Raw genomic sequence first — 14268 nt, 5'->3', positions numbered from 1 at the left:
CCAAAAAAAGATGAAGTGGAAAGGAACCCTTGGTGATCTCTGGCTGACTTCTGTTTAAACCAGGGGCCTGGAGTAATTTAACCTGAAGGATATAACACACAGTAAAAAGTGTGCAATTCTACTGTTAAAGTGACAGAGAAGTTGAATAAAACTTGGCTTTGCTATCTCAGGTTCCAACCTGTAATTGTTTTCAGTTGTTACAAGTGTAACATTCATTTAGGACTCCTTTAGCAAAGAATTCAGAGGTTTGCAGCTCCCCTGCTGTCTGCACTGTTGTCCTCGCCAGGTGCATTTACACATTTGGTCCTATGTAAATACTTCTGTCACAGTTGTTTTTTGTTTTCTTTTGCCTCGTAGATATGCTCTGGGTTTAATAATTTGTGATCATGTTGGTAGCAGTTACTTTTAGGAATGTAATGTTTCTCATAGCTATTTTTACTGTTTCTCATAGTGATTTTTAATTAGTTGTGGCAGAAAAGCAAAAATATTGGTAGGAAATGACTGAACTAAAGAGATTGACATAGATAACAGAGAACCTTACCCAGGAGCATTTTTCTTTAATTTAAGTAATTTTTCTCCTCACTACACATACATACATATGCTTTTTCTTTGCTGCAAGCCATGAAGACTCCTGTCCTACTTTAGCTAACCTAGCTCTAAAAACATATTGCAGCTAGCAGTATTGGATTTCAAAGAGTCTTCATACCTTTTCCAGCTTTAGGTAGTGAAATGGAGCATGCTTCTTGGATCAGAAGAAAGTAAGTGGAAATGCTGGAAAAGTACCAGTGGTTTTTGCACTTTTTGATTTCCTCCCCTGTGTGTTTTGGGTATTTTCTGCTTGGAAAAAAGTAATTAAGAAAATGAGATGCTCAGTTTTACTGCTAGGAGGCAAGGGGATGTTCACAGACAAAATGCATGGAGAACTGAAATACAAAGGAAGAGGGGAACAGTGGTTGTGTAGCAGTAATGCACAGTAAAACCTCACTCAGCCACCAGGGAAGAATTATATTTAGCCTGTTCAAAAAAAAAAATACATTCAGTTTGGTTTTTCTGATGCATTAGGCTATCCAGAAAAATTCAAGAATGCACTTTATAAAAAGACATTAAAATATAGAATATGCCTTAGGTAGTGCTAGGCTCTTTTAAAAATTAACTTCCTCTTTGATGAAGCAATGAGATAGGAATTGCTTTGTCATTTTACTGAGATAGAGATGTGTATGTGCCTTCTTACTTAATATATTAGTAGTCCAAAGGTGATTTGTATTCTTTGAAATTCAGGGTTACTCCCACAGCATTTTGTATATTTCAAGTCTTAATTTTGCCACTTTGATTGGTCTTGTTAGATTTCAAGAACAGCAAATATAGGAAGTAACTGTGAATTCCTGGTTTGCTGTATACATTTTGTTTTTGAAGGCCTGAACACTGAAAAACAGATTTCCAGGACAGCCCAGCCCTATAGAACAAATTAGGATGATAAGACTGTTAAAGATACAGTAGCAGTTAGCTTACAGTGAAATTCTGCAGACATTAAATAGCAGGTTTTTAAACTTAAGCCACAGAAGCTATTGTAGATTTGATTATTCCTTGGGATTTTTTTTCATGACATGGCCTTACCATCAAATATTTTGTGGAAATCTCTGTACTGTTTTTAATACTCTTTTTAGTCATTGCTTACTTTGCACATGTGATTTATCTAAGGGTATGATGTGGCTTTCTACATGGCAGCTTCCTTTAATGTTACCTAAGCTGTTGAGGAGAACTGGTGATTATTCCCTGTATTACCTTTTTTCCAAAGCAATCCCTGCCAGCAAAGAGCACTCTGGTCTTGCACGTGGGTGAGTTGTTTCAGGAATGAGCTGTTGGTAACCTGGGTTGCATCTTTGATTCAATACCAAGATCATAGACCTCTTCTCATTGCTGCTGGCTGTAGATCTCAAGATCTATTGGAATATATCTGTCTAGTCACTCAGATTTATTCAGTGTCAATTTTGTCTGATCTAAAATCAGAGAATTTGAGTTAACTAACCAGCATTTATGTATGTGTGTTAAGTGACAATATTAATGTAGATTGATGAAGGTGATGGGTAACTTTGCATAAATTAGTAATTAATGCTAATGTGTTCTTCCCAGTAGAAATCCATAACTTAGAAGATTTGATATCTTTATGTGTGGCTTTAAAGAAATCTATTTCTACTGCGTGTCCTGGTGCAGTGTAACAGCTCACTGGAGGCTTTGCTGGATACATGCAGTTTTATGAATGCTTCTGTATCAAATATGTAGCTAGAACAGTTTTAGTTAATATATAATTATAAATTCTGTGTGTATTTGAAATAGAAGGTAGAAGAAAAATGTATTTTATTTTTAAAACCTCTCCAGCTCTCAGTATTTATCAAGAGATCAAAAGGAGAAATTTCCCTGGTAATGAAATACTTGACCCTAGCTTTAGAGAGAAAACCAGGAGTATTTAAAGGGATTAGGAAGAGTATACATGTCCAATTAAAATCATAGTCAAATTTATGCTATACAACAGTAAATGGAACCAAAAGATAGATTTTGCCCTTTAAAGCATTTAGACATAAATAATTCTGGCAGATGTCATCTTTGATAAGGAAAATTCTAGTAACTCTTAAAAGGTCTGACAGCAGAGGAGGGCTCCTTTTGTTTTAGGTGAATTTATTTATTTTCTCGTAATATTTTCCTTGTCATTGCTGTACAGTGTATCTGTCTATCTGTATCCATACATTTACTGTGTGTAAATTCAGATGGACAGAGATTTTGGGTCTGCCCAGCATTTTGCAACACTGAGGGCTTGTCTCTTCAAGGTGAAAATCTCTGATTTCTGTCACCTCTCAGTAACCCCACTGTTCCAGGGTTACTTTTCTCAACAGTTTCCCAGTCTTTGTTCTCTTACAGGGACTCACACAACCTGTGTAACCTATTTGCTCATGACTCTGGTGACTCCTTATGTTTCCAGTCCTGTGTTTTTCTGCTCTAGAGCCTGAATCCTCAAAATATCTGTGCTTGCAGGTGGAAGTTCCTGAGATTGCTTGGAAGTAATAGAAGTACTTGGAGCAAAGAAAGTTGAATCTGTTTCTTGCTGGTGGATTGTAGAATATCCACTGGTGGTGAGGAGTCAGATCAATAGACATAGATGGAGTTTGGTGGTGTGGGGGGATCATTTAATTGTAGAATCAAGATGTATAATAAAGTTGATTCAGAGATTGAAAAGTCAGTCTCTCCATGGTCAGGAAATGCCAGCACCAGGCTTGCATTTGCAATTTTTATTCAGCCCTCTGATCTATACATTCTTTTACCTCAAGTAATTATCAGTTACATAGTGTTTTTTCCACAGTATTTCATTTGTGTTGGGAAAATACACAAAGTCACTGAAGCAACCAAATGCTACTGACAGCTGTGGTAGACACACCCATGTGCAAACTACTACTTAGCTTTGCAGGGCAGACTAAAGGGTGCAGGAAACAACCTGAAACTCCTTGGCAAGCAAAAAACAATATTTACAGCTTTGTATTAATGTGATTGCCCTTCAGCCTGGAACTGAGGGCTGCAGTGGTTTCTACTTCATCAGCTTGGAAGACTGGCAAATCTGGTGTGAGACTTTTCCTCTGATTTTTAAAAATGCCCTTTTGAAAGATTAGCCCCATCTAATCCAGATTTATTCTTAAAGCTTGGATATCTGGGCCTCTTGCTGACAGGTGACACTTTTTGATATGGGTTGCAGCTGAAAGGGGCCTTTTCAACAGAAGGTGTTTGGGAGACCTTTAAAATGTTTCCTGAGAAGGAAGAGTGTAGCTCCATTTATCACTAATTTAGGTGATCAATAACTTGTTTCTCCTGGTGAATACACTCACTATTTTGGGAGCAAATTTATGCTCATATTTCTCCTGTTGTGATCCACCTGAAGAAAAAAATAGACTGCAATTATAGCAGTATTCTCCCAGCAGTTATAGATTTGATTGTGCTTCAGTGGGGTTCCTGTATTCCATTAATGCATTAAATATTTATACCATTATGGTTTTTATTTAAAAATAGTGTTGAAGGCCTATTAGCACATCTTTTTCTGTGTAGCCTGCACTCCATGACTGCTGGAGCATTTGACTTTGTTAATTCTGTTTTGGCTTTTTTTTCCAAAGAAAAGGTCTTCCTAACATATACACATATTGGTATAACCAGAGTAATGAAAACACTTACTGTCCTCTCTGCTTATTTTTTAAATGTTTTCATGTGCTAAAGGATTTCAGGCTCCCTGCCAGAGCGACTCCCCTTCTGAAATGACTACTAAATGTTCCAGTGAGGGGTAGCTGGGTTTCCTATGGAATTTGGTAGATTGCAAAGTCCTGAATTTTTTTTTCTCTTACTGTTATGTTAGTTTTGTTGGGTTTTGTTTTTTTTTTTTTTCACTTTTATGCAGCTGACTTTATTTGAGCAGAGAATCTCTTGTGTGCAAGGAAGGGGCAAAGGTCAGAGTTAAAAGTAATTACAGGTGGAGCAAACTGGCAGAGAGGAGATTTTTGGGTGCAGTGGGCCTGAAAGTGGTGTTAGGGGGCAGGAAGGCCAGAGAATTCAGCTTATTTGGTATCTCAGGTGTTGCAGAGGGGATAACAGCAGCATGGCACAGGAGGGTGTGTGTTGGTTGCTCACCTGTTTATCTTAAAAGATTCATTCTCTTATGTTTTAGGATCTACAGCTAGAATATGGTCATGGTCCTCAGTGTGGCTACTTTTTGGGTGCAAATAAGTGAGTAAGCAACTGCATTTTCTGTCTTCAATTCTTTCAAGACTATTTTAATATAAAGACTCATTAGCTGAAATGGATGTAGTAAAATAAGTCAAACTTGTTTCTATCAGTTAAAATTCCAAAATCATTTTATTTATTTCTAAAATAATAGTAACTCTAATGATACAGAATTGCAGCACTTTGCAGTATGTGAGGCTGTATTGACCATAATGTCTTTGTGGTGGTATAGGCTTCCTTTTAAGAGCTGTTATCTTGGTGTCTTGTTTATGGAATATTCTGCATGATAGGCCCCACAGAGCACAATTTTACCCCATCTGGGAACTGCCAGTGCTGCTCTTTGACATTACTTCATGCCCTTCTTTATCTTGAAGGCCACTAGAACATGCAGTTATAGATGCTTTAAAAAATAAAACTTACTTTTCTTAGCAAGCCCTTAAACTTCATGCTTATACCTTCAATCATCTTGATGTATTAATCATATGAAATAATTCTCCATGTAATTTTCCCTTTGCACACAATTACTTAATTACATTTATGCATGCCAAAATTAGGATGCCTACTTTTGATTTGCTAAATTTAATCATACTAAAAATGCAGAAAACCTAAGCATAGAGCATGCTATTTTTGCATAGTCTTTAATGGGAAAAAATCAGTACTGATAATTTTTGAAATCCTCTTGTTCCTTAGTCCTGTGATTCTTCTCTGTGTTTTCAGACAAAAACATGAGTATGAAGTCCAGAATGTTACAAAAAATTAACCGGGGAAGAATTAATTTGTCCCAAAAGTAGTTTCATACTTGACAGTCTGTTTATTATGTTTAGTATTATGATTTTCTTATAGATTTCTTTGAAATTGGATTAAAGTAACAGTCCTTGTTTTACAGTAAGAGGAAAAGGGACCATTGCACTTAATGGCAATACATTAATAAACACACATAGAAGGGTGTTGTGTGAACAATAAATTTTAAAAATTTGCAGCTGTGTTGGTTTTTGTATGGATACTGGATGAATATTCTGAAAGCCAGCTGAAATAACATACTTTGAATTATTTACTGAAAGAATCATAGTTGCTTTTGTGCTTTTGATAATCATGCTTGTGTACCACAATTAAATCATGTTCTTGTTCTTATTTAATGCTGAAGGAGTCTCTTAAAATCAGTTGAAGAAGAACTACATCAGCGGTAATTCTGTTTCTTTTTTCCTCTCGTGTGTTTCAAAAGTAATTAATGCATTGATTTTTTTTGTCTGTCCCAACTGCTTCTTGTTTGTCCCTGTGCTTGCTGAGAGCCTGTGAGAGAGGCATAGTTGTCTAGATTGCAGCTGTACTTTAAAGAACAATAACGATTTTTAAAAAGACAGTAAAATTCTATACAAGAGGTAGATTTTGAGCTCAGAATCTTTCACAACAGTCAAGGTAATTTTAATACAACTCACTCAACCACAGTACTTTGTTCATTTTCTTAGGGGGCATGTGGCACATTTAGAAGATGATGATGATGCAGACGATGATTCTAAACAGTAAGTCCTTCTTGTAAAAATAAATAAAGTCAGATTCTTGAATAGATGAGTATTTAAAAAAAAAAAGGTTTAATCACATTCTGTAACAACTCAGGATTCTTTTTGCTGTGGCATTCTTAAATATAGGTATTTTAATGTTGTTGCTAGATTACATCACTATAAGTTATCTCATTCTGCTGATTGTTATAAATTGGGAGGAGGGGGAAATCTTGTTCCTTGAGTGATACAGTTTTCTTTTTATTTTCTATTATGGAACAAAATTTTGGCATCATTATGCTGAGCCAGTAATATGTCCAACTACAGTCCTAGTGTGCCTTCTTTACAACTGATAACTATATATCAAAATAAAGCTCATGAAAAGTAGATGAAATATATATATTACAGGCTTCTTTAGATGATTGAGTTTGTTCTGTATGTGTTCTCAACTAGGAGGAAGCTTCTATGGGTGCTTGGTTTTTGGAATAGAGCTGACTTCCTTTACTCAGAGAGAGCAAATGTGACAGAGAGAGCACATGTGACTGCAAAGGCATGTGTCAAATTAATGAGTTCATAGTAAATCCCACTGGCCTAAATATTCTTGGGCTCTATTTGATTGATGGATGAGAGCTGAAACAATTTTAAAAGCAAAACCAGTGCATATAGATTTGCATTCCTAAAGAAATCTGGTGTAAAGACCAAAAGGAATGATGTCATTGAGACATAATTTTTGTTTGCTTTCTGTTAATGGGTAATTTGGAAAGCTGTTGCTTCATACAAGAAACCTTTAAAGCATGTGTTATCTATTGCTGGCATCTCTCTCTTGCAGAGAACCAAACTATAGCCTCTCTTTGTTTTTTTCTTTGAGTCATTTTACTGCTTTTGTGAACCACCTCAGCTTGGTTCCTCCATCCATATGAACCTCTGGATGGTTTTTTGTGTCCAGCTCTCTGTTCATTTTTGTTTAATGTTTCCTTTCCCCCCCAAACTTCTTGCTCTGTTTGCAGCCAGAACCATCAATTCAGTAATGTTCCAGCACTTGGAACCTCTTGATCCCTGCTGTCTTGAAGTGCTAGCACTGATTTCTTTGAGAGCTTTGAGATCCTTGTTCCATGCACAAGCTCCATCAGAACTTTCAAACAGCATTGGGTTCAGCTGCTGTGTGGCTGTTGTGTTTCTGTAGATTTTCTTTTTTAGGTTAGGCAAGAAAGAACCTGTGATAGCTTTGGAGAGGTTCTAATTCATCTGACCCTGGGGACCAGTAGTCACTGATTGTCTTCCAGAGTTGTCTTGGTACTGTTTGTTTCTTCTGCTAAATCATCCTAAGTACTTTTGCCCTACAGAGGGGGCCTGACAGTGTGTAAAAAGCTTGAATCCCTCAACCTTGGGTCAGACAGATTCTGCATCTGTGCCTTTCTCTTGGTATCTGCTGGAGCCCAAAGATCTGCTGCAATTATTGGTTCATCTGCCTGGTCTTGAATATCTTTCTGTGGAATCCACTGAAGATTCAAGGCTTTGGTTTGATTTATATTCTGTGAGGTGGAGCTGCAGTTGAGGAGCACATGTGACATCATTTACTTCTCCCTTCAGATCCAGAACAAAACCAGTGAATCCAGTGTACCTCTTCCAGCCCAAACTGGTGCCACTGCATGAAATCGAGTGATAGTACCAGCAGAGAATCCATGTTTCGGAGAACAGTATAAAATTATCACTCTTCATTTTAATAATTTTGATGTTTTGCTGTTTCTCTCATGTGCAGCAAGGCTGCTAATACTTGAATTTCTGGGTTATGGAAAGCAGCAATTACTGGGGCACTGCCCTGCATGAATTGCAGTGACAAACTGCACCTAAACCCTCTTGCTGAGACAAGGGCACACGGTCCTTTGTACACACATCTGTCACATGCATGCCAGATTGTTGCCTTTTTGCTTTCTTTGGCTGCCCAGTAACATTGGTTGTCTGAAATGCAGGAAGAACACAAAAGAAATGGAAATGGAGCTTGAACCTTCATGACTGAGGACTTAAACTTGACCCCATATTACTAAGAGAAGATAATTTCTTCCACCAAAGCAGCTGTAATGCTTGACACAGGGGAACTTGTTCTCAAAATCCCCTTCCAGCTTCTCTGAAATACAAACAACAGATAAGATGCCAGGACAGAAACTCTTGGAAAGAATGAAGCCAAGCAGACAGGTTGTTGGCCTGTAAACAAACAGGCAGATATCTTACTACCTTGAACATAATTTAAAAATAAGGAAAATACTGTGGGAGAATGTCAAGTTTCCTATTAGTGGAAATAATTTTCTGTTCCTGAAAGATTAGGAAACAGGACAGTGGAACCAATTTTTAATTGGTTTTCAAAACATGTAAAATTTCAGGGTTTAGTGTTGTCTTTTTAAATGCAGCATATTTTTTAAACCACAGAGCCAGGAGGGAAAGAGTGTTTGTGATGCTTCAGCTATGTTGTTTTCTGATAATATCTTGTACTGTTGGACCAAACTGCTCTAGCATGGAAAGTTGTGTTTCCCAAGATTTCCGTAAAAAAAGAGACTCATCAACCAAAAATCAACCAACTAACCTAAACATGAGGGTAGCTGTCTGCTGCAGATGGATTTTATTGTTATGTGTAAGACTGTTTTAAGTCATCAGTGTAAATTTTCCAGGGAGTGGTTTTCATTAGTTTTCTTGTTACTCCCCTTCAGCTCACTGATAGCCTTAACTTTCTCCTCTCAACAGAGCAAATGTCAGGCCTGTTCTGTTTCTTCCTACTTTGTTCTGCACAAATTTGTGCATCTTCAACAAATCAGTTCATGACACTCTCTGCTCTCTGGGGGGAAACATGTGATCATTGTTTTCATATTATCTGAGGTATAACAAAATGTTTGAAAGTATTTGTGATGCAGTTACTTGGATATAATAATATAATAATTGCTCTTGACAAGTTAATGGTATTTATTTGTATGGCATTTATAAAACCCTGTCTCTTCTTGAAGACTGCTATTTGAGTTTTCTCTGTTTTGTTTTGTTTCTTTTCTTTATAGTGCTACTATGAAACCTAAAGTGCCGCCTCCCTTACCACCAAAGGTAAGTGAGGGGGATTTGGTTGCTCAGCAGAAAAATACACTTTAAATAAACAAATAAATGGAGAATATTTAAATTACTGTATTGGTGGCTCTTTACTTGTGAAAATTTCAGAATCAAAATGCTGCATGTGTGTCTTTTTCGTCACTGATAAGTGGCATGGGTGCTTTGAATCTTTTTTTATTATGTTTTGATTATTATTATGTCTCTTTCAGCCTAAATCCATATTTATCCCCCAAGAAACTTACTCTTCTGAAAATGAAAACCAAGGGACAATCAAGAGATGCCCAACATCAGAGAGTCCAGCAAAATCTACATCTCATGTTCCACCCAGACCACCACCTCCTCGGTTACCTCCACAGAAATCTAATCCTTTGGGTAATAAACATGACCCCAGGGAGTATACAAGTATTTCTTAAATAATCTAATGGGATTTTATTTCTGTGTTCTTAGCTGTGCACACATTAAAAGATATTGAGGCAATTTTTCTATGGTGAGCAAGTAACAAAAAGTGCATGAAAGCCAAAATTCATGGAAAAAATATGCTTTAACTCTTAAAAGGGTCAGTTGTACCTTCTGTCAGTCACTGACACAATTCCTGCTGATGCCATTGGTGACACAATTGCTTTCCTAAGCAACAGGCTTATAATGTAGAGTATCAAGATTGGTAAGGAAGTATGTTTGTAGGTTTCAGGTTGAGTGTGTCAGCTGTTGTTATTTGTCATGTCAAGAACAGAGTTCTGCTTTCAAAGTTTGCTTTTGTAAGTAATGAACTGGGCTGGGTAGTATAGGAGGTAATTGTGTTTGTTTACTGCCTGCTCAGACTGTTCATTTTATGCCTTTGTCAGTCTGATGCCTTGAGAGCTGTCTTGGGCTGGCTTCTCTTAAGTAAGCTCAATGTCTGCCTCTCAGCTGTTACTTTGGTAGCTTTTCCTTGCTTCATACTTAGTACTGCTGTTGATTTGTTAAAGATTTGACTCTAACAAGGCTGTGTTTCTAATGAATCAGTAATTGAAGTGTTAGCTATTGGCAAGTATTTCTTTAGGTATAGTTAACACATTTTTCCCTCATAACTGTGACTGCATTCCTTTCTGTGCTCCTGTTAGAGTTGTTAGATTTATTATGTTAGGATTGTTACATTAAATACCAAAAGTCATGGACTGAGATTGAATGTGGCTTGATGGATATGTGCAGATGTAAGAACATGTATGCTTCAGAAATAAATTAGGGTATTTTACACTATATTGTATATAGTATATGTTCTGACTTAATTGGAAGTTCTGTCCCACTTAAGAGTTCTTAGGCTAGATTACTCTTTGAGGTGAAGGCAGAGGAGCACATTCTTAACTATGAGTCTTTCTAGGTAATGGAGTCACTTCAGTGCAATTAAATGGTGAAAGAGAGGAACTGCCATATCAACAGAATGAAGCTAGAGACACTAACTTTTCAATGAAAGAAAAGAAGGAAATGCTGGTAGGTATTTAAGCTTCTGGGTGTCCTTTTAGAGTTGTCATGACTTTTCTACATGTGCAAGGAAAAGGAGCAGGTGTGCTCTTTACCAAGGAAGTTAACGCTGGATGACATCTTGCTTACTTTGAATCGAAACAGTTTTCCTTGATTGTCTAGCTGTGAAACAGCCTTAGTCTGAAGTTGTCTGTGTTTAATTTTCCTTAGAAACAGACAATCACAAATATATGCAATTTTCTTGGTCTTTCACACACCTGAGAGAGATAATGAGAGCCATGTCTTGGGCTGTACTAAGCAATTGTACAAAAGGGCTTGGACTGTTTAAGCAAATGGGGAAATGAGGGAATGGAAAATGCTGTAGTTAGACTTGATTAAACATAACATGAGACTGCCCTCTTTGAGAGCTCCTTCCAAGTGTGAGGCTGGAAATGTAATTTTTTTGTGAGAAGTGAAGAGGAAATGAGTCTTTGTTTTGTTTTAAGAAAGTGCCAGTAATACTGGCAATACTTCAAAAAGTGGGATTACCTGGACAGCTTTGAACTTGTCATTTGAAATTGTGTTTGAAGTTTACCTGTGAAAGAGGTTTGATCAGAAGCTTATTTGTGCTAGGAGAAATTGATACTGATACAGGAAAGTGCATGTAGCACTGAGTGGTAACATTTAATGCTGTAATACTGAAGGGTTGAGCAATCGTTACAGTATTGCTTAAATTCTCTGGTACTGGAAATGGCATTCTTACAGGCACCACTGTAGTGTGAAAATGTTGCACAAGACTGTGCAAACATTCAATGAGGAGGTATTAGGGAATCACAGTGGAGATTTTAATGAAAAGAAAATTATGCTAAGTGTTTGTGGTTATGCTATGTGTGGGGAGGGAATATACATATTCAAGCATAGTGTGAGTGTAAACATACTTTTAAATTTCATTTTCTAGAAACCAATTAGTAATGGCCTTCCTCCCACACCTAAAGTACATGTGAGTATTGCTGAGTCTCACAAATGCATGTTGGGGGTGGGTTGAAAAAGCACATTTTTTTAATGTTTGTAGTATTTGCTTTTTTACTTAAAAACTTTATATGACTTAGCAATGCTAAGCCAGTGGTATGACTCTTAACTTTTTGTTACTACTTGAAGTAAAAATAATCCTTTTGGGAAGGTCACCTTTTAATTTTTCATATGTATGTTTTTAATATTTTTACTTCTACAGATGGGTGCTTGCTTTTCAAAGGTTTTCAATGGCTGTCCATTAAAAATTCATTGTGCAACATCTTGGATAAATCCAGATACAAGAGGTACTATATGATGAGTATTTTACCCATTTTATCCTCTCCTTGAATTTCAAGAGTGCTTAGAAGAGCTGGACTATTCCTTTTAAAACAGACATATATTCATATAAGCAGGAGTCGTTCTTTAATTAAGCCACTGGTATCTAAAGGTGTGTTGTTTTTAAGATATATTGGATGAAGTTTTTGGTTTGATTAAAAAGAATAAATTACATATTGAAGTTAAAGACTCTTCACAACATTTTAGTCCAAAAGGAGACAATCCTAATTTTTCTGTAAAAAATCTGACTTTTGGAGGTCTGAGCTGAGATTGATTTCTTAGCTGAGATCTTTCTGGCCATGCAGGATTCTGCAGCTGTTTTTTGCATAAATTTTAGTGCTTTAATATCTAGCCTGATATAAAGGGGTAATTGGTACTATTGTACTCACTTTGCCTGCTATTACACCCTTTGATTATAAGCTATGTAGACATACTAGTGAGCTGGTCAGCAAGAAAATATTGGGGTTTTTTTAGAAACTGGAATTAGGGAAGGGTAAATCCTTAGGAGTTGACATCATCTCATAGAAGATGTCTGCCTTGTTTGCATGCCTGTGTACAGTACTGGGATTTGATTATGTTCAAGAGGTGAGACACCCACAGGCTACTGAGAAAAGGTTCAAGTCACTACTGCTGTAGAAGTACTCTCAAAGAGGGCAATGGATATTTCTATAATATATGGAAATGTCTAAGTAAGATATGCTGAAATTATTCACATGATCTCCTGCTTGTGCTTGAATTGCTTTTTGTTTTTAATTTAAATTATTACTCAAAAAACCCCCTGAGCTTTCCTAATGATTTAAAACAGCCCATTCATAATTTAAAGCTTCCTTATAAGGATTAATTTTCAATGCTTTCAAACACCATAACTATTATAGTTTGATTTGTTTCTGTGTGTGAAGACATTGCTTTTTGGTGAAGGTGTACATACCTTCCTGAATCAAGGTTTCTACCTCTTTTTGTTTGTTTGCAGATCAGTACTTGATATTTGGAGCAGAAGAAGGTATTTACACACTGAACCTCAATGAGCTTCATGAAACGTCAATGGAGCAGGTATATTTCTGGTTTAAAAAAAATACGTCACATTTTTAACCCCTCAGATAAATGTTTTATAATCCATGTAAAAATGGTTCTTACTATATTTACCTGGGCACTGGCTACACTGAGAGTTACCTTAAATATTTGCTGTTGAGGATACTTTTTAGTCATGTTTGTGTTTGTAGGCTGAACCGTGTTTATATAGGAGATCTTCATCGATCTGTGTTTTGAACTTCAACATAGTGTGTTGTTCTGCAGTTAAATGATTAGGTAAATAGTATGGAATTTCCCTGGTGCATTTGGATGAAAGTTTGTACTTTCCTTAAAACTTCATTACAATGCAGAATTTTTACAACAAACATTGTGATTCAGCTGCAGGGAACAAGGAGATCCTTTATTCACAGGAGTCCATTCTTGTGGTCTTCAAAGCAGCTTTGCTGATGAAACTCAGCTTACTGAATTCCACCTCAAGCTCTGTCCTTGCAAAGTCTTACAATTAGTATTTTTTTTGAAGGGATGCTGGGGAGGGGAAGATGCAAGTGCAGGCCTTTCTGTATTCTCCATCTCTTTTGTTACTCTCTAAAAGACTTGTTTCTTTCTTGCCTTCTCCCTGCCATAGGGAGCTGTGCACCTGCCATCAGGATGGAGAAATTTGCAAGGACAGCCTTCACACTCTAAGCTGGAGGCACTGGTGTTTGTTCATCCTCCATGGGCCCAGACATTTTAGAGGTGTCTGTTTTGTTGAGAGGGAGGCCTGGTTGAACTGAGCTCAGTGTAACCCATAATCATACTGGCACTCAAGTTACCTGATTTAAACTTAGCTCAGGTACCGCTCTGCTGCTGCACTGCAGTTGGAACAATTACCCTGAGAACTATCACTAATGTAATAATAATTTTTATAGTCCAGGTAGACCAAGGAAAGGTTTGGATTTTTCCTTTACTGTTTGGGGTTTGGTTTTGGTTTGGTTTACTGGCAAGGAAGGAGAGCTGTGATGAAAATCATGTAGTATGTTGCCTAGTGAACTTTCAGGGAAATGTTTTAATAAGCACTTAGAGACAAGAAATGCTTGCTAACACAGCCAGTCATGTGTGGAGCAAGGAATGACTGACAGGT

At 37.0% G+C, this 14268-nt stretch overlaps 1 protein-coding gene across 5 annotated transcripts in view; it reads left to right on the top strand.

The window, feature by feature from the left end:
* The window catches only part of MAP4K3 (mitogen-activated protein kinase kinase kinase kinase 3), a 65472-nt gene that overhangs the window by 34618 nt on the left and 16586 nt on the right, over nt 1–14268 (top strand). For 3 of the 5 annotated variants that reach the window (XM_063152424.1, XM_063152422.1, XM_063152421.1), the window contains 9 exons: nt 4697–4755; nt 5897–5935; nt 6219–6272; nt 9290–9332; nt 9545–9707; nt 10693–10802; nt 11731–11772; nt 12004–12088; nt 13090–13169. In XM_063152424.1, coding sequence (XP_063008494.1) covers nt 4697–4755; nt 5897–5935; nt 6219–6272; nt 9290–9332; nt 9545–9707; nt 10693–10802; nt 11731–11772; nt 12004–12088; nt 13090–13169 — 675 coding nt within the window. The remainder of the gene's footprint in view (nt 1–4696; nt 4756–5896; nt 5936–6218; nt 6273–9289; nt 9333–9544; nt 9708–10692; nt 10803–11730; nt 11773–12003; nt 12089–13089; nt 13170–14268) is intronic. The other 2 variants (XM_063152425.1, XM_063152423.1) reach the window with 1 other exon arrangement.

This window comes from Melospiza melodia, chromosome 3 (genome assembly GCF_035770615.1).
Source record: "Melospiza melodia melodia isolate bMelMel2 chromosome 3, bMelMel2.pri, whole genome shotgun sequence".
Classification (NCBI taxonomy): Eukaryota; Metazoa; Chordata; class Aves; order Passeriformes; family Passerellidae; genus Melospiza; species Melospiza melodia.
Note: the sequence above shows the minus strand (reverse complement) of the source record. Positions and strands in the feature narration are given on the sequence as shown.